The sequence below is a fragment of the Accipiter gentilis genome, chromosome 33 (genome assembly GCF_929443795.1).
Source record: "Accipiter gentilis chromosome 33, bAccGen1.1, whole genome shotgun sequence".
NCBI lineage: Eukaryota > Metazoa > Chordata > Aves > Accipitriformes > Accipitridae > Astur > Astur gentilis.
The window spans coordinates 20,031,971-20,054,117 of NC_064912.1; the positions used below are offsets into that span (position 1 = coordinate 20,031,971).

The window sequence follows — 22,147 nt, forward strand, 5'->3', positions numbered from 1 at the left end:
AGTTTTAAATTAACATATGAATGTAAACCCTGCATATTCCTTAGTATAACTGTATTATCTGGTAGATTTCTATTTAGTTTGCTGATAATAGAAAGAATTACCATATTTGCTAAAGAAATGGAAGCATAGAATATATGAGAAATACAGTTTTCTTAAACTGTTTGTGAAGTCTTGTTCATGCCGTAGCTTAGGGGATGGCTTGGCAGAAAGTACCTTGTTTATTAGTTGCACTCTTTTATAGTCAAAAGTGATTCAATTACCTGCAAGTCCATTGGATTCTGTTATAATACGCACTTTGTCTTAAAGTAGCTTTAATTAGGAAAGTAAAGTATTAATGTTGCTGTGTTGCAGTACTGCTCTAAGCATGCTACTTGCAACTCTTGTTTGGATGTCTCATGGAATGTCATACAGAAATGATTTTACTTTATCTGAGAGGAGAAATTGTACATGAATGCAAGTAGTAGTGTAGGAAAACTGTATCTCTCTCATTGACCGTGTTATGGGGTGTTCTGTGTTGGATTAAAAAACTATTTAAGCAAGGTATCCTTTCCACTTAAGCTGACAGTAAAAACAAAACAAAACAAAAAAAAAAAAACAAAACAAAAAAAACCAAACAAACAAAAAAACCACAACAACCAACCCAAAAAACTTAAATACAGTGTGCAGAAGACTAAAGGATGTATGTGTCCTTAAGTAGTGTCATTACCATATAACTACTTTGTTGGCTTGATAATGATATACTGGCTGCAAAAAGTGGTTGTTTTTTGCATATGACTGTCAGTACACCTCAGGTGTAGGCTGAACTGTGCTTTAAACTGTAGAGAGTAATTAGCATGAATCAGTTGCAGCAGAAGGCAAATTGATAGATCAAAAAGTTAAGATTTGGGCAGTAGTTACACAGATTGTGGTATGCGAAGGATTTTATTTTTTTTTCCCAAAGCTTGTTGCAGTACCTAGACCACAGAAATGTGCTAAATGTTTATGCATTAAATTGTTGACAAATTCTTAGCTATTTGCTAAAATAGCTTCCCTCCCCAAGACTTAGTAATTTTCAGTTATTTTAATTATTTTTAAACCAAGAAATTTGAAAAGGAATAAATGGACATAGATTTGTTTAAGACTTCTTTATATTTGTGAAATTCAGTTTTGATCAAAATTTGTTGTTGCATTATATGCATCAAAACATTGTGCAAGGAATCTGCTCTGAATTACCTACTCTTCTAATATAGGTAACAAATTGATGGAATCTGATATGGTGTTGGTGATTTTTATCAACTTGCCAATTTATCTAATAGCTCTTGAATACGTTCTATTCCCCGTGGTCTGTACATTAAATTGACGTATGTCTTGGCCATACCTCTTCTTAATTCTGTCCTTCTCCAGTCAGCTGTGAAATAGAGAGAGCTGGGTCAGTGCTGTGTCAGGGCAGGGGAGACGGTGGGGCTGTAGAGTGAGGGTGCTGGTGAGCAGCTGGAGCTGGGTACTCCTCCTCTCCCCTTGAGACTTCTGTCAAAGGCCTGTATCTGGCCACCTGTGAAACAAGGAGGGCTCTCAAGTTTTTTGTTTCTGCTTTTCTTAAGTAGCCTAAATGTAGTGTTCCATTAAAACACAACTCAGATGCTGATGCTTAGGTGACGTTTTATTCTAGAGGCCTTCACGTTTGTATTTTTAAAAATATGTAACCATGTATTATAGTAGAAATAAAAAGAAGTTACAGTCATAAGTAATACCGGCAGTATTCAAATTGATTCTTTAAACAAAAGCTTAAGGAGTTTGTTTTCATTTATTTTTTTATGTTGTATTCACATGAATCTATTCCTGAAAATGAATGATAAAATGGTCTTTAAACAAAACAAAAAAATTTTAAAAGCCCCAGAAAACTACACTGTCAGTCATATAGTAACAGTATTCCTGCTTCTGACATGCTGGGAAATTGTTAAATGGAACACAGCAGGGAAATGGTTTGAGGATGCTGCTTTTAAGCCTCAAGTCATGTATGTTTAGATGCTGCCAATGTGCAAAACTATTCTTGAAAATAAAGGCAGCCTTATAGTAACTGAAACCTAATTAGCAATTGGGCGCTGCCTCACCCAGCAGTGCAGAGCGAGAGCCCTTGCTCGTCCTGAGCAGTAGCGCCTGCCTCAGTTTCTCTCTTTCCCAGCACACAGGATTGGTCCTCTTCCGTAGCCTGCCACCACCTTAGACATGCCGTTGGAGCAGTTTGATGGAGCTGTGTCCTGAAGTCTTCTCTCATAGGATCTCCATGAAAAAAATGTGGGGATGAATTTACCCTGGGTCACTTTTCCCCACTGTTGTCTGTACAGGCCCAGGAAGAGTTGTGTTGCTGAGGAAGGAGTGACGTGTAGCTAGTAGGAACATCTTCAAATGTTTGTCATCAGAGAAGTTGCATTACTGAGATTTGCCCTCACCGTTAGCAGCAGGAATGCCGCACAGATTAAACTATTTTCCTTCAGTAACTTCTAAAACTGTTAGTTTCATTTCGTGAAGTTCTGAGTTGAGATGGTGACTTGACCACGTAGGGAGGTCAGTGCTGAGGGAAGTCACGATGGGGTCCTGAGGTATCTCGGAAAATTCCACAGTAAATGTAAACATGCTTTATGGATATCTCATCCAAGAAATTTGAAAAGTACATTAACGTATCAATAATGCAAGGATTGGAAGTACAGTTTACCTGTTACGTTGGTTGGGATGAATGGCAGTAGCACCAGGAAACGCATCCAGTAGCTCACATGTTCCTTCATATCTGTTGAGACTGGTTTACTAACCAGTTACCTCCACCTGAACACCCCCATACTTGCCATCTTTGCTTTCGCACTGGCTGGGGTGGAGGTGTTGAGTTGAGGATGTTGCGGTTTTCCCTTTATTCAGCATCTGAGCTTGGTGTGTTCACTCACAGCTGACCTCTGCAAACTATTTGACCTTCATCTTGCCTTGAAGTGGCTGTGCTGTCAAGACTGAAAGATAATTTGGAGTTGTGGTTGCACATTTGGCATTTTATCAATGCTGGCACAGTCCTGCCAGGGTGTGTATGGGGGTTACCTGTGCTGTTAGCTTTTCCTGCTGGCAACAGATTGACTTAAGGGTATTAATTTGGATGTTAGGACTGATAAAGCAGGCAAGTCTTAACAACGCGTTCTGTATGTCCTGTTCACCTCTTGTTGTTTTGGGGCAAGACTGTAACATTTTTCTATATGTAACACTTAAGTTTCCCATTGGAGTAAGTTTTTTTGTTGTTGTGGTTTTTTTAGTACTTAAGTATTTTTTAAAATAAAGTTTAAATGCCGAAATAAACTGGCACAGTGCTGATTTGTCAGGAAAAGCTATAGAAAGCTTGTTAGTAGTAGCATACTTTAACGGAGATAACTTTGTTAGAAGTGATAGTAAGACATATTTCTGCTTCCAGATCTGTGCTATTAAAGCTGTGTGATTATGGGATAATAGAGCTTTTAGTGGGGAATGAGTTACAACTGGAATCACAAAAAAAAAATGCTGCCATTACATAAACACATCTCAGAATATTGACTTAGTCTTCAACTTTTTAAGTTGCTGTTCTTATGAATAACTTTGTCCAACTTTCTTCTTTTTGGGGGTGGGGGTAGTGCCAGAACAAACAAAGACAAGTGTAAGCCAGCCTCAGCCTGTCACCTCTAACGGCACTTCCACAGTAACCAGCACTAATAATAATGCCAAGCGGGCCACAGCCAACAGTCAGCAGCAGCAGACCTTGCCTCGATACCCTCCTCGTGAAGTACCACCGCGATTTCGACACCAGGAACAGAAACAGCTTCTGAAACGAGGTCAGCAGTTACCAGTTATAGCTGCAAACCTGGGATCTACTCCTAAAGTATTAAACGGCCAGTCAGGAGGCAGCACTGTCACAAATAAACAGCCAGTGACCAACGGAGAAGTGCCGAACAGCAGCAAAAAACAGCCAGGTGAGGGGGAGGTACCTTGTTTTCCTTTAACTGAAATCAAATAGTTCAAATTCAATTATCAGTGAAATATTTGAGCTAATATTATTTAAACCTTAAATGTAAGCTGTAGCATGATGAGATATTTTCCTATGTTGTAGCTTAATATTAAACGTTGCAGGATGGTTTCAGCCATCTTTGTGCACGTTTCATGCTGAAACTTAAGACGTCTTAGTTGCTCATTGTTGCCAGCGGTGTACAATAGACGTGTCTATTTTTGAACAGATGTTGAAACCAGTATGACCACTGCTATGTTCTGAATTTCCAGTCTTTTTCCTAATAATTGATCCAAGCATGGCCATGTTAAGAAGCATCTTTTTTGCATCGAGTTTTGGTACACAGATCTCACAAGGAAGGGCCTTTCAGACAGTTCCCAGAGCATTCTGAACAGCATTTCAAAGACTTCCCTCCCCCCCCCCCCCTTCATATCTAGAGATACAGCTAGGGCACCACTTGTGTAGAATATCAGAATTGCTTTTGGTTGTTAGGTCAGTGTTTTAATTTGTTCACCTACCTGAAGCTTGGTTGCCTTACAAAATGGATCAACCTTTACCTTTATTAATGTTACTGTTTAACTATAGTTATCCTTTGTTATTTTGGCTTGTTATGCATTCTTTTCAAATACCCTTTGAAGAGTAAACTTACCTGTTACATGTGCATAATTTGCCGTTCAGCGAATGTACTAGTATGCAGTTCAGCAAATTTTTTGGGACAATACGGTCAGTCTATTTTTGGCTGGAAAAAAAGTAACTTTCTTTGTAGGGAATCTCAATTTTTTAATTTTTTTTAACAGGTTTGGTATTAATGCATGCTAATGCTTAATATTTTGGGCAAATACTTTCTTATTTTTATACTTGTATTTATTTTCTGATGTGCACACAGCAGTGATGATGTAACTTGTTCCCAAAGATAGTTTCTTCTGAAACTTTACTGAATTCCCAGTGTTTCTCAAAGTTAACGTTTTATACACCACAAAGGATGTGACTCCTAGCCCCTTCAGTTAAAAAAAAAAGATTTCTGGAAAATAGCCTTGGTATTTCAAGTTTTCGTTAAATTTTGAGCTGTTCTGATTACTGAATCTTGAAGAAGTAGTATTTAAAATGAAAGTAAACAATCAAAGCATTGGAAGCAGTTTATCCATGTGCCCCTTGAGGAATGTTTCCAATATTACTTTCCAGTATTATTTCTGTAACATACTGATAGAACTCTTTACCATTCCAAGAAGTAATTTTTAAGTAGTTAATATTTTTTTTTACTTCACCTGTGTAACTTTGTTCCTGTCTATAGTCAGGTTTAAAGTAACTTTCATATACTTGCTTGCTTCTAAGATGAAACTTTTTCTCCAGCATATATCCTCTACTGGTCAAATTATATGGTAGCAAGTAGTGATTTAAATAAAAATACACATGTAAACTAATGTAAGAAGTATTACTCTCTATACAATCTATTAAACCTCCTAATTGTATCCGGAGGATTTTTTGAATGTACTGTCGTTCATTTCACTTCTTTTGTGAATGCCAGCCCAATATTTAATTAGTTGGGTTCCCATTTGTGTATTGCATTCTTCCCAGTTTTGCTTAATTTCGCTTGATTTTGTGATGATGTGGCTGGACAGCCTTTAGGCTGGGAGATGTCAATGTGTCCCTGTGTGGTACTGCCACAATGCTATACTGAGCATCTGAGGCAGCTGCTTTACTGGGAGTAGTTCTGCAATTTGAATAATATGTTAATTACTTGAATAATATATCTGCACATCCAGCTGGTAAGGAGAAGGTTCTGAGAGCCTTTAGGGAAGAGGAAGGTTGGCCAAATCACTTTCCCATTTTAAGAAAATCTTTGTGTTGTCTGTAGCATCCTGTCAGATCTTTAACTCTGGGCTATGCTGCTTGGGGCATTCCCATGTGTGCAAGGTAAACTTGTCAGAACCGACGAGTGAGGTTGGGCAGCCAGGGTCTCACTTCTTGGTGCCATGTATCTGTATGCTTGAAAGATCCCTTTCCTCTACTATAACCGGGAATTGGATGTCTGGTTCAGATGTTTTGTCATGTTCTTTGAGAAGTGTAGGTAGGATGGTAACGTAAAGGAAAATAATTTTTCAGTGCTGGGTTTTTGTAATGGTTTCAAAATCTTCTCTGATGAATTGCCTGTGAGCTAATGTGGAGGTGGCCATAGTCCAGCAGCACGCAAGAGTGACTTAATGTCTTTTGACACCTTTGTATCTGAAAGTAAATACTACTTTCATTTGCCTGTCTCAGTCTTACTCACTCACTCTCCCTACCTCCTGTTTAGCCTTCAGAGGAAACTTCTAGGTACTCTCCTTGTTATCTCTGAAATTAAAAATCTCATTAAATTTGTATCTGTAGATCCCTTCCTATTGAAAGAGTATCCATGTACGGGCCATTTGGGTTAACAAATTTTATACCTTAATGGAATATCTTTGAAGATTGTTAAGTTCTTGACTCTTATTTTTTTTAAAGCGTTATTTAATGGATATTGGAATCAGTCTTTATTTTAGGGCTAAAAGAAAAACTGTAGCTTGAAGTGTTGAAGTCAAAATTGCTGGAATAGGTAATGGTTCCAGTTGTTTTATCTGTCATTCCCTGACAGACCCTGGGATAGGATCTCCCCCCAGTTCCAGCTGTGGTTATAACCATTTGGTAGGTCCTTTGTAAAAGCCAGGGAACACAACTACTGCTAAATTTAAGGTTGTCTTTAGTTGCCCTGGCCGCAGTAAGTTTTTAAGTCTTCAGTATTGGAGAATTTTTTAATTATATCAATGGTCAGAAAAAACCATCTCTTTACATGTGTTTTGCATGGACAATCATCTTCTCTTTTGAAAATTAACCTGCTTTGTTTAGAAGTAAAGCTTAAGAAGGGATAGTGCTATGGGTTCGTTGTTTCTCTGCTGGTTTTAGGACATTTGGCATATCTTTTTAATAAAGACACATAAGTGAAGCTCATGCCATGTAGTACTTCTGAAATACTGTCTTGTACCAAGGTGGTTATTTTAAGAAGTCTACGTAAGTAGCTCTTTATCAGAACATTTTCATACCCAGTTCAGTTGTTTGCTTTACTGAAATTTTCTGCCATGTGTAAACTTCATATGAAAGAAAGATCTTGAATGCTGCCTTGGTATGTTTGTTTGCCTCTATGCTATGTAACACATCAGAATAGCCAGGTGGTTATTCCACAATGAAATGATTTATATATAGTGAACTAAAATATTTGCCGGCAGTAATTGCTTACAACTGTGGGACTGAACAAAACAGGAGAGTACCATCAGGCTCTTGGCCTTAGTCCAGTTATGTGGATTCCTCTGTTGACGCGAGTAGGTCTCGCTTTATTATTGTGCATCTTGCAGCAGAGCTGCAAAGTTATGTTACAGCCAGAGCCTTTGGAAACAAAAGATTCTTCCTGTAACTTGAGGGGTTTTTTCTCAGTTGTTGTATGAATTGGGGAAGAAGTAAGCAGTTGGGATATGCAGTTAGTAGTGATGGAAGTTGACTTAATTTAGGAAAGGTTGACTTAATTTAGGAAACATTGCCTTAAATGTAACACTTATAGTCTCCAACAGTAAAATTTGTGAATTTGAAACATTGATTTCATATGCTGCCTATAGGACATTTAGGAGGAAGAAACTATGAAAGAGTGGTAAATGAAAGTTTGTTATGCACACACTTAGGTTAAATCAGAGTTAGACTATATGTAGTTACTTGTTTGCTAAATCAGGTAGCAAACTAATGATTTTCAGGTGGAGAAAGCATGCCATTCAAAGAAGTATTATCGACTTGCTTAAGTTTCAGGGCTGACCTCTGAAATCTAAGTTAGTACAGTCAAAAATTAACTGGTTTTTGTTTCGATGACTATAAATTCTTCCTCTTTTTTATATAAATCAAACATAAGGACATGTTAAATTGGTTAATTAAATGCCAAATGTATAAAAACTAACTAGTAGTAGAAATACTTAGTGAAAGCAGCAGAATTGCTAATAATTAAATATAAATGCTACATGTAGAAAGCTGGATTTGCCATCAGTGTATCTCTTCCCTGTGTTGTAGTCATCACTGTTGGTGTTTGCAATTCAGAACTTGCTTGTCACTAGCATGGTCAGTAAGATTGAGAGATGGTGCTTAAGAGAAACCTTTCCTGAAAAAGGGGTGCTAATAAATAAATGGTTTTAAAGTAATGAGTGGTTTGGGGACTGTTCTCAAAGGGCTAGTTTACTTAAGTAACACTTCTGTAATTTTCTTGCTCTTTTGTTTTTTTTGTTTTGTTTTGTTTTTGTAGGCATGCCTCCCATTCGGGACTTGGTGAGCCACTCCCCTAACCAGTCAGGTTAGCTATTTAAATCTCACTTTTTTTTTTTTTCTCCTCCACTATGTATGTTTGTAGTAGTTACATGTTTCACACAACTTTGTCTGGTTTGGTTGGGGGGGGTGTCTAATTTTTTCGTTCTTTGGCTTATGTTTTTCAATAGCATGTGCTGTATGAATGACTGACTTAAGTATACTTTCTCTATGGCATTACATGCTGTTCAGTTAAACATTTTTAGTTTTCTAAAATAACGTCAGAATTCATACCAAAACAGATGTTTTGACAATGTGACACCTTAGCTTTAAAATACTAAGTGTCTTTTTTTACCTTTGTGCTTACATGTTAAATTGCCTCTTTGTGGTATTAAATTGAATAATCTGTACAAGCCTGTGTTTTATATCAGAGACATTTCACAGCGCTGGAGGAAATCGTGTCTTGGGGCCTTTCTATTTTGAATGCTGAGTTTATGCTGGGGTGGCATGTATGTATGTGGAGGCCTCCACAGATGTGTATGTTTTTTACGGGGTATGATTGTGAAGGACACTTGCTGTTCATTTTTAAGTAATATTTTGGAGCAAATGTGCTGTGTGAGGACTTGGGGACATGCCATACGAAATGCTCTGGAGTAACGCAGACAGTGCTGTTGGATGGTTTGTACTGGCTCTGTTCCTGGCTGTGCCGTGTACCCATGAGGCTGCTGTGGGCACAGCGCTTAGGAGAACATTTCATGTTGCATCTCTTCTGTTTACCTCGAAGACTGCTCTCAAAGGGGTGATGTTAAACCTCCTCTCCTCTTCCCTCCCCTCTCTTCCCTTGTGTTGAATTTGGCCACTTAGCGAGTCTGCAGGGCTGCTGGGTCCAGCACAAGTCGGGGCCAGAGCTCTGGCTGGGGGAGAGAAGAGGGTAGAGAGACAGAGCGTGCAGGATGATCCCTTTTAGGAGAGCCGCCAGTTGTGCTGGGTTAGGCACAGAGGGACACTGTATCCTTGTCCTGGCAGCTTTCCTGTCCTGCATTTACAGTTAGGAAACTATTGTGGAGGCAAACAGCTACATCTACCAATTCTTGCGTTGGAATACTTTAAGAAGACACAGGCAGACTTCAAGACTTTTTTCTCTACCACAGAGAAAAAGATACATGATGCTAACAAAAAGGTTTTATTTTTTTGGTTCCGTCATTTCATAATAACGGTGCTTTTTAGCTTGTTTACTAAAAGCTGAAAAGCTTGTTTACTGAAATGTATTTTTTCATAAGGACCAAAGGTACAATAATTGGCAAGGTATATTATTGACAGTCTGTGGGTACCAGTATGTACTGGAACTGGAAAAGGAGAGGGAGGGAGCAAGATTCAGGTATTTCTTAATTTACACTTCTCAGTCCTACTGTTTATTTTAGACCACGTGATGGTACTTTAAAACAAACAAGCTACTTTAGAAAGTACCTTTCCTGCAAACATTTCCTGCAGAGATAACTCATAGCTAGAAAGCATTAAATTATTAAATTACAAATTATTGAAAAAAATCTTAGCAGATTACTGAATTTTAAGAAACACAGGTTTGTGTAATATTTTATTTTTTTTTGTCCAGGATTTAAGCAACAGAAGTTCAGTTGCAACTTCTAAATAGTTTTGGGGAGAAAACCAAGAATAGGCTGTTACGGGCTCATTTTGCTGTGCACCAAATGTAGTATGTTGTCAACTGTAATTTTTCAATTTTGAGAGTGGTTTTGTGATATCTGTCAGATACAAGAAATCAGAGATAATACCTTGCTTATTCAGTATTTATATGCTTAATCTCAGAAGTTCATGGGTTGTGGGGATTCAGATAGGAATATTTCAGAACAGTAGCTCATACTAGAAATCACTAACACATTTATGTCCAGGAAAAAGACTGTTAGTCAAGGTAGTTTTGTATGTAATATGATAAAATTCTGGATGACTGGAAATCAATCATTATATGCTGTTTGTGTATTGGCTCGTTACAAACTGTGCATCACATCTAAATTAGTATAATAGAATTTTAATAAATACAAGCTTTCTTTTTATGTATTCTATTCTTGTGCAAATTAGGGTTTGTTTACCATTTCATTCTGGCTTGTAGTCATAACCTGTATCTCTTTCTCCACACTGAACTCAGGCTGTTTGCCATCTGTATACTTTTGTGTTGTTTTTAAAATTGATCATGTTATTGGGATGATGTTTATGTAATCAAGATTTTGTTTTGTTAGGGCAGCTTTTGATGCTGTTGATTCTCTCATTCGTGAGAGTGCAGACAACCCTTTGCTTAGTCTTTTAGTAGGTTAAATGTCTTTTTTTATAAAATACCAATGTGAGATTTGAAATCTTGGGTTTTGTTGGACAATTACTCAGATACCACTGTTTTTTCTAGTAACACATTAATAGGTAGGTTCTGGGCCATGTTCAGCTGAACAAATGTCTTCCAGTTCCCCCAAGGATGCTGTGTGTTTCTCTTCTTCAAGACTGTGGAGCTGCCAGGCGCTTTAACTATTGCAGCACTACTTCTACCTGCCACAGGTCTTTTTCCACTACTCCCAGTTCCAAATTGCTATGCCAGCATCCTTGTTTTTCATGTTGTAGTTACCGTGTGAAGCTTAACTGATTGCTTGGACCCTTTCAAACTTCCACCATCCTGGTTGCTAGAGAAGCAGTGGGTGATCCCTGCTCTGTGCTGCTCCAAGCTACCGACTCTTGGAGGCAGAGGCTTTGGCTAGATACTTTTTCACTGTAGGATGAATAATGTTGATATTAATTAAAAATTAATTAGAAATAGACCAAAACTTGTTGCACATCATTGTAATACTTGATAAACTGTCCATAGTAACTTAAATGTAAGCTTTTTTTGATTTGTTCCTTCCTGTTTCCTTATAGATCATCAAGATCATAAATTCAAATAATGTAGTATTTAAAATTACCCTGATGTAAAAATGTGGGATTTTCTGCCTGTCATAGTGTTCTCAAATTCCTTTTGAGAGATGGAAGCACTGAAACAAGGTCTCTTTTTAAATCTACATCAGCTGTGCTTCTCTTCAGATTGGTCAGTCATGCTTACACATAATAAACCACATCAACCCTTTTTGTGGTTGGGTTGGAGCACTAAGAGCAGGCTCCCGCTGAATGATCCCTGCATTTGAGAGCTGAGCTATTGCCAAAAGTCGTATCTTGTATACATTTTAACCTCTAAGTAGGTGGCAATTTTTACTAACATTTTTAATAGAGTGGATGCAACTCAGTTACTTGTCACTGAGCAGTAGGTAGGGGTTGGGTTGGTGGGCATCAGGCTTTGGTGGGGTTTTGGTGCTGGTGCAGGATTGGCACTCCCTGTAGCAGAAGGGAGAAGCTGGTGAGACTGGCAGCTTCCTTTCAGACTTCACAATTAACATGTATTTCTTGGAAACACAAGAGGCTTATAAATTAGTGTTGCATTTTTAAAGTAGCTAGTCCCTAAATATTCTTTAAATAGCTTTTGAGAAAATCAAGGATTGATAATTGTAGCATTTTGTTACTATTAGCTCTGTCTGTTTATCTGAACAGGTACAATTTCATGAAGGTATTCAGACAAAGCGACTGCGCTTTTTTCTAGTCATGTCAGGCATGTGCTGTAAAAATCCATTAAGAATGAGCAGGAGCTATAAAACTTCTTTTTCTCTTATCTTTAGGTACATACATTTTGAATATTCTAAGTAAAGGCAAAAAAAAGAACATGATAAAGAAAAGTCGACGGTTTCTTTTTTAAAAAACCTGAATGTTTTAATGGGCAGAGAAGTGTAATTTGCTACATATACAACCATTGAGTGTACACTAGCATGGTTATTCTTTCAGTGCAGGCAAATACTAAGTAAAAAAACTTCACTGAGGTTTTGTACTTGTGTTCTGTTGCCAGCTTCATTACTACTTTTCACATGCTTCACACTTTGATAGTTTCATCTGGTGCACCTGTCTGACTGTGTTTTGATTTAATGGTTGGGGGGGAGGTCTCTGCAGTAAAGTTTTAGATATACCAGATGAAAATTGATAGCACTTACTTTGTAGCAAATATTCCATGGTGCATGTATTTAACCATGGAAAGTTTATAAGTGAATTAGGATGTATGTCGTCTTGATTCTCTGACATGATCAGCTTACTTATTGAAAAAGAAGCAGAAATTTTTATGTAAATGAAAATTAGAAGTATCAGTTCGGCTACTGCGCTTAATCTGTACTTCTGCACCAGCAGAAGTTTAAGTTGGTCTTGTGGTTTCTGTGTCAAATTGTTGTTGTATAAAAGAAAATATCTTAAATAACTTGTACTTAAGAATTCTTACGTAATGTCTTTTAATGAGGGTGGGAGGATGTGTGTTTGTCTGGCTATTGTCACACAGCAATTGGTACTACTAGGTAATTTTAATATCCTGTTTAGATTTCTGCCTTTCAGAATGTCTTTGATTTTATATAGTATTAGTTTTTAATAAATATATGTTTTTAGAAAATAGTTTGTATGTGGTGATACAAAGTATTTTTTTAAAAAAAACTATTTCTCTGGAAAAAAATGAACTATACCTTTACGAGTGCCTCTTTGTGCTTTTTGTGAGAGTGCAACTTTGCATGCTGGTGAGACGTGTTCTAGGTTATGTGTGTGGCAGTGTTCTGAGCCGCTGTACTTGGAAGCTTTCTCTGTCATCTTCAGTGACCATAGTGTTAAAATAAGCAAAATAATTCTTGGCTTAGTGTCTTTATACTTTTTTTACTCTTCTGCTTAATGAAGTAATAATACTAAATTTATAATATGCTGTTGGACTTTCCTTCTTCCCTTTAGATCTGAACCACAGTGGTCTAGGATCTCATTATGAAAATTCTCACTGGGGACCAGTCTCTTCAAATAGTGACTCCAGCACAAACTGGGATAAAGTTATTGTAGACGGCTCTGACAAAGAAGCATGGCCATCAATCACTGGCAGTGACCCAGAGTTGACATCAGAATGTATGGACACTGACTCTGCCTCTAGCTCTGGGTCAGAGAGAAACCTCGTTATAATGGCTTCAGGGAGCACAGGTGGTGAAAATGATGGCATTCGAAATGGCATTGGACATGGTTCTCAAAATAAGTTTGTGGTTGGTAGCAACAGCAATAATGTGGGCAATGGAAGTATTAATGGGCCATGGGGTTTATCCCATGGAACCATAATAAGCACATGTCAAGTTTCTGTGGATGCTCCTGACAGCAAATCTGAAAGTAGCAACAATAGAATGAATGCTTGGGGCACCATAAACTCTTCATCAAATGGAGGGTTAAATCCAAGCACTTTGAATTCAAATGGCAACCATGGTGCCTGGCCTGTATTGGAGAACAATGGACATGCCCTGAAAGGGTCTGTAGGGAGTGGTAATCCTGGCACAAATATTCAGTGCAGTACCATAGGTCAGATATCTAATAGTCAGAGTATTAACTCTAAAGTGGGTGGTTCAGCCCATGGTTCCTGGGGAAGCCTTCAGGAAAATTGTGATTCTGAAGTAAATGGTACAAGGAAGGTTTCATTCAGTGGGCAACCTCAAAACCTTAACACTGAAATGAATGGACCAAATAACACTACTAACTTTATGACCTCTAGTTTACCAAACTCTGCTGGTTCAGTGCAGATTAACGAACTGCCTAATAATACAGGGCATGGGGCCTGGCGTGTGAGCACAATGAATCATTCTCAGATTCAGGCCTCTCCAGTTACAAATGGCACTTCCATTTCTCATCTGAGCAATGGTGAGGCGAAAAGTGGTGGATCTTATGGTACTACATGGGGTGCCTATGGTTCTAATTACTCTGGAGACAAATGTTCAGGCCCAAACAGCCAAGCTAATGGTGACACTGTGAATGCAACTCTAATGCAGCCAGGCATTAGTGGGCCTGGCAGCACTAACTTTCAAATCAATGGGAATAAAGGCGGAGGGGTATGGGAGGCAGGGACAGTCAACTCCCAGAATATGCCATGGGGAAGTGGAAATGGTGCAAGTGCTGGCGGGAGTAGAAGAGGATGGGGCAATCCTGCACAAAACACTGGCACTAACATTTCAAATGGGGAGTGGAGTAAACTGCCTAGTAATCAGCATTCCAATGAAAGTGTGAATGGAAACAGCAGGAAGTTTACAAATGGATGGAAATCTACTGAGGAGGATGACCTTAACAGCCAGAGTTCTGCTGCTTCTCAGATAACTGAGCAGAACAGCGCATGGGCCAAAACAGGTACTGGGGACAGTGAAGGTAGTTCGGAGAGCACTGGATGCCATGAAGATAGAGTAACTACAGAAGGACAGAATCGAGAGAGAAGGAAAGTTGACCAGCATGCATTACTCCAAAGTATAGTGAACAGAACTGACTTAGATCCGCGTGTCCTCTCCAACTCTGGTTGGGGACAGACTCCAATCAAACAGAACACTGCCTGGGATACTGAAACATCACCAAGGGGTGAAAGAAAAACTGACAATGGGACAGAGGCCTGGGGAGGCTCTGTGACACAGACTTCCAGCTCAGGGGGATGTGTGGATAGACCGAGCCCTAATAATAATGATACCTCATCTGTATCAGGGTGGGGAGATCCAAAGTCTGCTACAAGGTGGGGAGACTCCAAAGGGTCAAACAGCCAAGGGGGGTGGGAAGAAGATTCTGCTGCTACAGTAATGGTCAAGAGCAATCAATCATGGGGAAGTGGCAAAGAGGAAAAGTCATCTTGGAATGATGCACAGAAGATCAAACAGGGATGGGTAGATGGACAAAAGGCCAGCCAGGGTTGGGCAGTTTCTGCTGGTGATAGCTGGGGTGAAAATTCAAGAAGTAACCATTGGGGTGAGGCTAAGAAATCCAGTTCAGGAGGTAGCGACAGTGACAGATCAGTGTCTGGTTGGAATGAGACAGGTAAATCAAATTCTGTTACTTGGGGAGGTAATAATACAAACCCAAATAATTCTTCAGGATGGGATGAGCCTGCAAAGTCTAATCAGAACCAGGGCTGGGGAGACCCTCCTAAATCCAATCAGCCTCAAGTTTGGGGGGATTCATCAAAGCCAATCAACTCTCCAGAATGGAACAAACAAGATGTTGGCTCTTGGGGAGCACCATCTGCCACAAACAAACCCCCAGGGTCAGGCTGGCTGGGTGGACCAATGCCGGCACCAGCAAAGGAGGAAGAACCCACTGGCTGGGAGGAGCCATCCCCTGAATCAATACGCCGTAAAATGGAAATTGATGATGGAACTTCTGCTTGGGGTGATCCAAGCAAATACAACTACAAAAATGTGAATATGTGGAATAAAAATGTCCCAAACAGTAGCAGCAGTTCTGACCAGCAAGCACAGGTACATCAGCAGCTACTGTCTTCAAGTGCCATGTCTAGCAAGGAGAGCAGTTCGGGTTCTGGTAAGACTTGGTTTTATGCAAATTTGTGTTTTCTGTTAATTGTAAAACAATACTTTTTGTTCTTTCTTCATATAACAATATTTTAGTTTCAAAGTTGAAAGGGGAAGGTGCCAGTGAAGTACCATTTTTATTTATTAAAAAAAAAAAAAGTAACAGCAATGCTCACAGACATTTGATATTTTTATATAGACTGGAAGATCTGTTTTAGTTTTAAATAGCTTGAGTAATAAAGACTAGACAGCTCTACTTGAATTCTGCGCCGTGGAAACACAGAAAATATTTAAAGTGGTATCTGAGGAATGAAAGTATTTTTCTTCATTTGATTCTAAAACAGTTAAAACTTAATGTTGCCAAAGAGGCCCCGCCCAAAAAAAGCATTGAGCTGCTACAAGACAGAATGAAGGGTGGTGGTTTTGTATGAACTCAAGGTCAGACTTTCTGACCTTGTAGTTTTGGGAGCGGTGAATAATGATACTTGCAGATGAGTTTGCGTGGTTTTTATGAAATATTTTGTGCTCTGTCTCTTTTTCGAGTGCAAAGAGGAGTAGCATAAATACAATGAGCAGCTCTTAGGAACTTAGTATCTTAGAAATTTCTACTATCAAAATGTAATTCTTTACGTATGAAAGTGGTATTTTTGTAAATTTTTTTTATGGAACAGCTTACAGTTGTAATAATAACCCTCATACAAAATGTAAATGTGCACTAATATGGTTTTTATTGTACATTATGGATCTAGAAAAGGCAAAACACTTCAGTCTCTTTAGATAGCTTTTAAAATCCTGTTTAAAAACATGACAATAACTCATACTGCTTTAAAAAGGTTGGGGAGAGCCTTCTACTCCAGCCACTACTGTAGATAATGGAACTTCAGCGTGGGGTAAACCCATGGATACTGGTACTAGCTGGGGAGAACCCATCAGCGATGCAGCAGGCACCTCTGGCTGGGGAAACGCTTCTCTTGGTCAACAGGCTTCAAATAAACCTGGTGAGTGCTTTCTGCATCATTTTTTAATAAAGGTATTTGAGGATGGTGAAATACCTCTATAGCGGCTTTACGTTTTTGGAGGCTTTTTTTTATCTTGCAGTAAACATCAAGCGAACTTCTGTGTTAAGGACAGTCAGTTGCTACTGAAATGTTAATGTGCTGGATTTTTTTTTCACAACCAGGGCCTAAATCTATGCAAGATAGTTGGTGTGGAGATGATATGCCATTGACAGGCAGTCGTCAGACCAGCTGGGAGGAAGAGGAGGATGTAGAGATTGGAATGTGGAACAGCAGTTCTTCACAAGAAGCTAACCCATCTTTAAATTGGCCACCATATATGAAAAAAATGCCCACAAAGGTAATGAGGAAGTTGAGTCAAGGTTTTTGTGCTGTTGTCATTTCTAAAAGCTAAGTCAGAACAGATTGCTGCTCTGAGTGGAGTACCATTAAGCTTTAATCTTCATTCATAACATTTTATGATGTAATTTAAGCAGTAGGTGGTAAACATCTTCTGAGTATCACAGGAATTCCTTTCTGTTTTTAAGGGAATAATGAAAGGTGGAAATAAGCAAGATGAAACATGGATCAATCCATTCATTAAGCAATTCACAAATCTCAGTTTTTCAGTAAGTATTTACCTTTACCTGGCTTTACTGCCTTCTTACAGTGCTAGTTATAATGCACAAAGTTTAAAATGTTTTATTGCCTAGTGTTCATTTTCATCGTGTTTTTCTTTTTACTTTTGTTTGTCTCCCCTCTGTCACCCATCCCCATTCTTTGCATCCTCATTACAAAAAGACCTATTTATTGATGAAAAGTGTTTTTGTAAACTCTATCCAGGTATTCATCCAGTAGTATGATGTTTTACTTAATGTTACATACATATTTTGGTGATGATACCCGTTTTCAGTTGGGTAACAACTAAAGGGAGAATATGCTTTAAAGTAGCATCTGATTTGTCTCGATTTTTTTTTTTTTTTTTTTTTCAGGTTTGAATTGAAATAGTATATAGGAATCTCTTTGTTTTAGCTTTTAAAAATATTATTATTCAATAATTATGATTCATTTTATTACTTCAGAGAGAATCACCAGAAGAAACCATACAGAGCAATAAGATGGACATGTCTGGAGGTAAGAATAGGAGAACCTAGCTGGGGGTTTATTGCTTTCCTTTCCAGTCTTTTAGTTTATCTCCTTCTGTAAATTACTTTTTAAAAATGTATATATAATATGTATAGTTATAGCTATATATAGTTAAATACATGTTTCCCTAAAGAAAAGGAGTAGAGAAAAAAATTTGTGCATGTGAGTAATGCTACACACCTGAATCACCTGGTTGCTGTAGTAATATTATCCATAAATCAAGCTAAGCTTATATATATTAAGGTGACATGAAAGAATGTTTTCAGGGTGTGGTGGGTTTGTTTCTTGTAATATAAGTATCTAGCTTGCCTTCTGGATACCTTCATGAAATATAAACAGAAATGTTCCGAATACCACACTTGCTCATTGTGGTTCATTCTTGGAAACACATTTTTAGTTCTAAGAACTAAATTAATACTGAACAGTTATTTTGGAAATATTTAAACCTGAGTGTAAAATTACTTGTGAGCAGTTTTATTTTTATTTGAATCCATTGACTGTTATGATTTCTCTAGCAAATCAAAAATCGTATAATGCTTTAATACATTAAGAACAATATATTATAACAATAGAATATTTAATTAAAAGTAATTGTAGCATTGTAGTTTTTATTGTAGTTGCACTGATTTTATTCCAGTTTAGAATTGGGTATTTTCACTTTTGGGCTCATGGTCTATTGTGTAAAGAAATTGTTCTTTGAATTTTAGATTTTAATATTAATGGCAAGCCTCATTTTTAAATTATTTCAATTCTTTTAAATTTGAATTTAAAACTTCTGCTTGGAAAGTAATTCTCTTCCACTGCATGCAATGAAGTACTAAATGGACTTCTTTATTACTGCTTGTATTTTGATCTTCTGGCTTGCCTAGTGAAATTAATGATAAAAGATAACTTAAAATTTGCTTATAATAAACACAAATACTTTAAATTTGTGAGGTTTTTTTTTTGGTGGTTTTTTTGGGGTTTTTTTGGTTTTTTTTTTTAGCTAAATAGGTTTTTTCTTAACTGAATCAAAATAAAGGGCCTCTGAAATATTACACAAATGTGTAGGGGATGTGATAAAGATACTACTTCAAAGCCAAGACAGTGCTTTATGGCTACTAAAAAAAAACAAAAAGCAAAACAAAAACAACCAGTGGCATTCACAACTGGAAACTCAGGTTTAAACAATTATACTTCCTTGTTTTTAAGAGGAAACTGAGAATAATATTTTTGTGAAATCTAGCAAAATCTGTTGACACTTTGGTGATTCCAAGTGTTAAGCTGTCTGTAGCCATTGCTTCATGGTGTTTCCTTTCCCTTTTCAGTAAAGCCCAGAGAGTTTAAAGCTAAACTGATGGGGTTTTTTATTAGTATCTAGCTTGGGACCAGTGTTAGTTCAGCTCTTCATAAGCATAAACTGGTTTCTAGTGCATCTGGAAAACTGAATAATCCTTCAATGTTGTAGTCGCATCTCTCACCTTTTCTTAGGGTTATTGCAAGATAAGCGGATGGAGATGGATAAGCATGGCCTCAATGTTGGAGATTACAATCGTGTGGTTGGAAAAGGCCCTGGTTCTCGTCCTCAAATTTCCAAAGAGTCTTCCATGGATCGCGGTCCTTACTTTGATAAGGTTAGTAGGTGTCTTACTGGTGGACACTTCTAAACTTCTTGGACTCTGCATTCTAAGTAGTTACATGTGTGCTCCTTAGCTTTCTGCGTTTAGTGGAGAGGAAAATTAGGACTTTCTTGTTAATCCATAAGATATGTTTTGTTCTTTTTAACTTAATGATATATAATACTAAGCACTTTCTGTAGCCCATTTGCAGTGCAAATGACTAACCTGATCTCTTTTGTTTTCTGCCTATTTCCTGCTGGTGCTGGACTGTCATGTGACTCTTCCCTTCTGTTCCTGGCAATGGTTTCTCCCTTCTGCTTGCTTGCTGGCTGGTTGTTGCGCATCGGTTTGTCTGTCCAATCAGGATGGCATTGTAGCAGACGAGTCCCAAAACATGCAGTTTATGTCCAATCAAAACATGAAGCTTCCCCCTTCAAATAATGCACTACCTAACCAAGCCCTTGGCTCCCTAGCAGGGCTGGGTATGCAAAACTTGAATTCTGTTAGACAGGTAAGGCTGTGTGCATATCCTTGGCATGTTACTTGACAACATTTAATACCTTTTGATATAACATCCTAGCTACCTATGTGGTTGATATGTGTTTGACTTCTAATTCAAATGTATAGGGGTGGGAGAAACAGCAAAAGAGGTTTATTGTCACTAACTGTCCATCCTTTCTCCAGAATGGCAATCCCAGTATGTTTGGTGTTGGTAATATAGCAGCACAGCCCAGGAGCATGCAGCAGCCTCCAGCACAACCTCTTAATTCATCTCAGCCTAATCCACGTGCTCAAGTGCCTCCTCCATTACTATCCCCTCAGGTAACTGAGTACATAAAATATTCTGGGTATAAACTACCAAAATGCTACTTCAGAAAATTGTTCTTTGGCTGTTGGTGTTGCTGATATTTATTTTGTAAATATTTGAAAACATATTTGGCTTGATGAGTGTTTCAGAAACTAGACAACTGTTGGCCAGGGATTATAATATTCTGCATCTAGTATAATTAATTGCACGTTACTGTCAGTCACTCTTCATACTGGTCCATTTTGCAGGTTCCAGTATCATTACTGAAGTATGCACCAAACAACGGTGGCCTGAGCCCACTTTTTGGCCCACAACAGGTAGCCATGTTGAATCAACTGTCCCAGTTAAACCAGCTTTCTCAGATCTCCCAGTTACAGGTAAGCCAACAAAGCTAGTCGCTCTGTGTTCTGTTTGAAAGTCTAAGTAGAGACTTACGTCAGCTATAAACTGTTCTTAAAAAAAACACCACAAAACACTGTCTCCTAGCGGTTGTTGGCTCAGCAGCAAAAAGCGCAGAATCAAAGAAGCATGCCTTCTGGTGGTCGTCAACAGCAGGAGCAGCAGGTAAATACATACGTTTATTATTAACTTTTCAAACTATCTTTATAAACTGCTTTTCATCCTGAGCTGCATTTCTTGTTATAAATTGTATTAAAGTGTGCAAGAGTGAATGGGATTTTCACAAGCTTTAAAGGAGTGATTTAGCTTAATGCTGGGGTTTTGCTGTGCTAAGAAGCACGGAACACAAAGATGCATTTCATTATCTGTCTTTAAATGTGGAAGAGCTTTTGCCTATTTATATTGTAACTGCTCTGTTTTTTCAAGGGTCGATCTCTTAGTATGCAGCAACAGATGATGCAACAGTCCCGTCAGCTTGATCCAAACCTGTTAATGAAGCAGCAAACACCACCCTCTCAACAGCAGTCACTCCATCAACCCACCATGAAATCTTTCCTTGAGAATGTCATACCCCATGCTACTCCTGAGCTACAAAAAGGGCCATCACCAATAAATGCATTCAGCAGCTTCCCTATAGGTGGGTTTCTCCATGCTAATTTCATACAGTCAATTAATGCTTATGTGACACACAGCCTTTCTTTTCACATTGCCTGCCTCCTCTGAAAACAATAGTGATTGTAATCCTGTTAGCAGTTACAATTTTAATGGAAGTAGTAATTCTTTGTGGGGCTTATCCACTTATCTTTGTTCACCAAAGAACTTTTTTCACAAGTGAACTCATTCCCAGAAGTGACTGTCTGTATTTCAGTGCAAAATACTTTACATTCTTAAAGAATGTCTGTCTCCTTTTATTTCTTTTTTATCCTCTGGGTCCCAAGGATGATGCAAAGTCCTTTTGCAGTTATGATTCCTGGAGCTAAAAGACTTTTAGAAGTAGAATCCATACAAAGAATCCATTGATGTGGTCTCATTTCTTTGGATTTTAGAAACATTTTCAATGAATCTGGAATTGTATTGGTAGAACAAAATGTTTATTTCCCTTTTAGTGATTTTGTCCAGGAAAGAAAGCTTTTAGCTCTGCATTTTTAAAGAATGGTTGTCTCATTTCAGGCAAAATGTCTGAACATTTATAAATACAAACATCTCCTGTTTCTTTCTCCCTACGTTTCCAGGCTTCTGTCCAATTTCTACTTCAGAAATTCCAGGCTTGTATATTTTCTCCTTACTTTAGGTCCCTTTTTAATGCTATCTTATACTTACTACGACTGTATATGATTTACCTCTTGTTCCTTTTCCCTATTTTTTTCCTCCTCTTCAGTTTGCTTTTCTTCTATGTTATTCTAACCTGGTCATTTCTGTTGGGCTGATTTCCTCTGCATTCTCATTGCCCTTTGTAGAAAAATTTGTTTAATAGAGACTGCTGCTGACATCCTTGTGCTTATAGGTGG

The 22,147-nt window shown here is 38.1% G+C and overlaps 1 protein-coding gene across 14 annotated transcripts in view; it reads left to right on the forward strand.

Moving 5' to 3' along the window:
- The window catches only part of TNRC6A (trinucleotide repeat containing adaptor 6A), a 53,945-nt gene that overhangs the window by 22,404 nt on the left and 9,394 nt on the right, over positions 1-22,147 (forward strand). For 7 of the 14 annotated variants that reach the window (XM_049791880.1, XM_049791881.1, XM_049791882.1 and 4 more), the window contains 13 exons: positions 3,621-3,956; positions 8,280-8,327; positions 13,115-15,703; positions 16,527-16,691; positions 16,874-17,049; positions 17,237-17,317; positions 17,771-17,822; positions 19,305-19,447; positions 19,797-19,943; positions 20,117-20,254; positions 20,489-20,617; positions 20,727-20,804; positions 21,066-21,276. In XM_049791880.1, coding sequence (XP_049647837.1) covers positions 3,621-3,956; positions 8,280-8,327; positions 13,115-15,703; positions 16,527-16,691; positions 16,874-17,049; positions 17,237-17,317; positions 17,771-17,822; positions 19,305-19,447; positions 19,797-19,943; positions 20,117-20,254; positions 20,489-20,617; positions 20,727-20,804; positions 21,066-21,276 — 4,293 coding nt within the window. The remainder of the gene's footprint in view (positions 1-3,620; positions 3,957-8,279; positions 8,328-13,114; positions 15,704-16,526; positions 16,692-16,873; positions 17,050-17,236; positions 17,318-17,770; positions 17,823-19,304; positions 19,448-19,796; positions 19,944-20,116; positions 20,255-20,488; positions 20,618-20,726; positions 20,805-21,065; positions 21,277-22,147) is intronic. The other 7 variants (XM_049791888.1, XM_049791889.1, XM_049791883.1 and 4 more) reach the window with 5 other exon arrangements.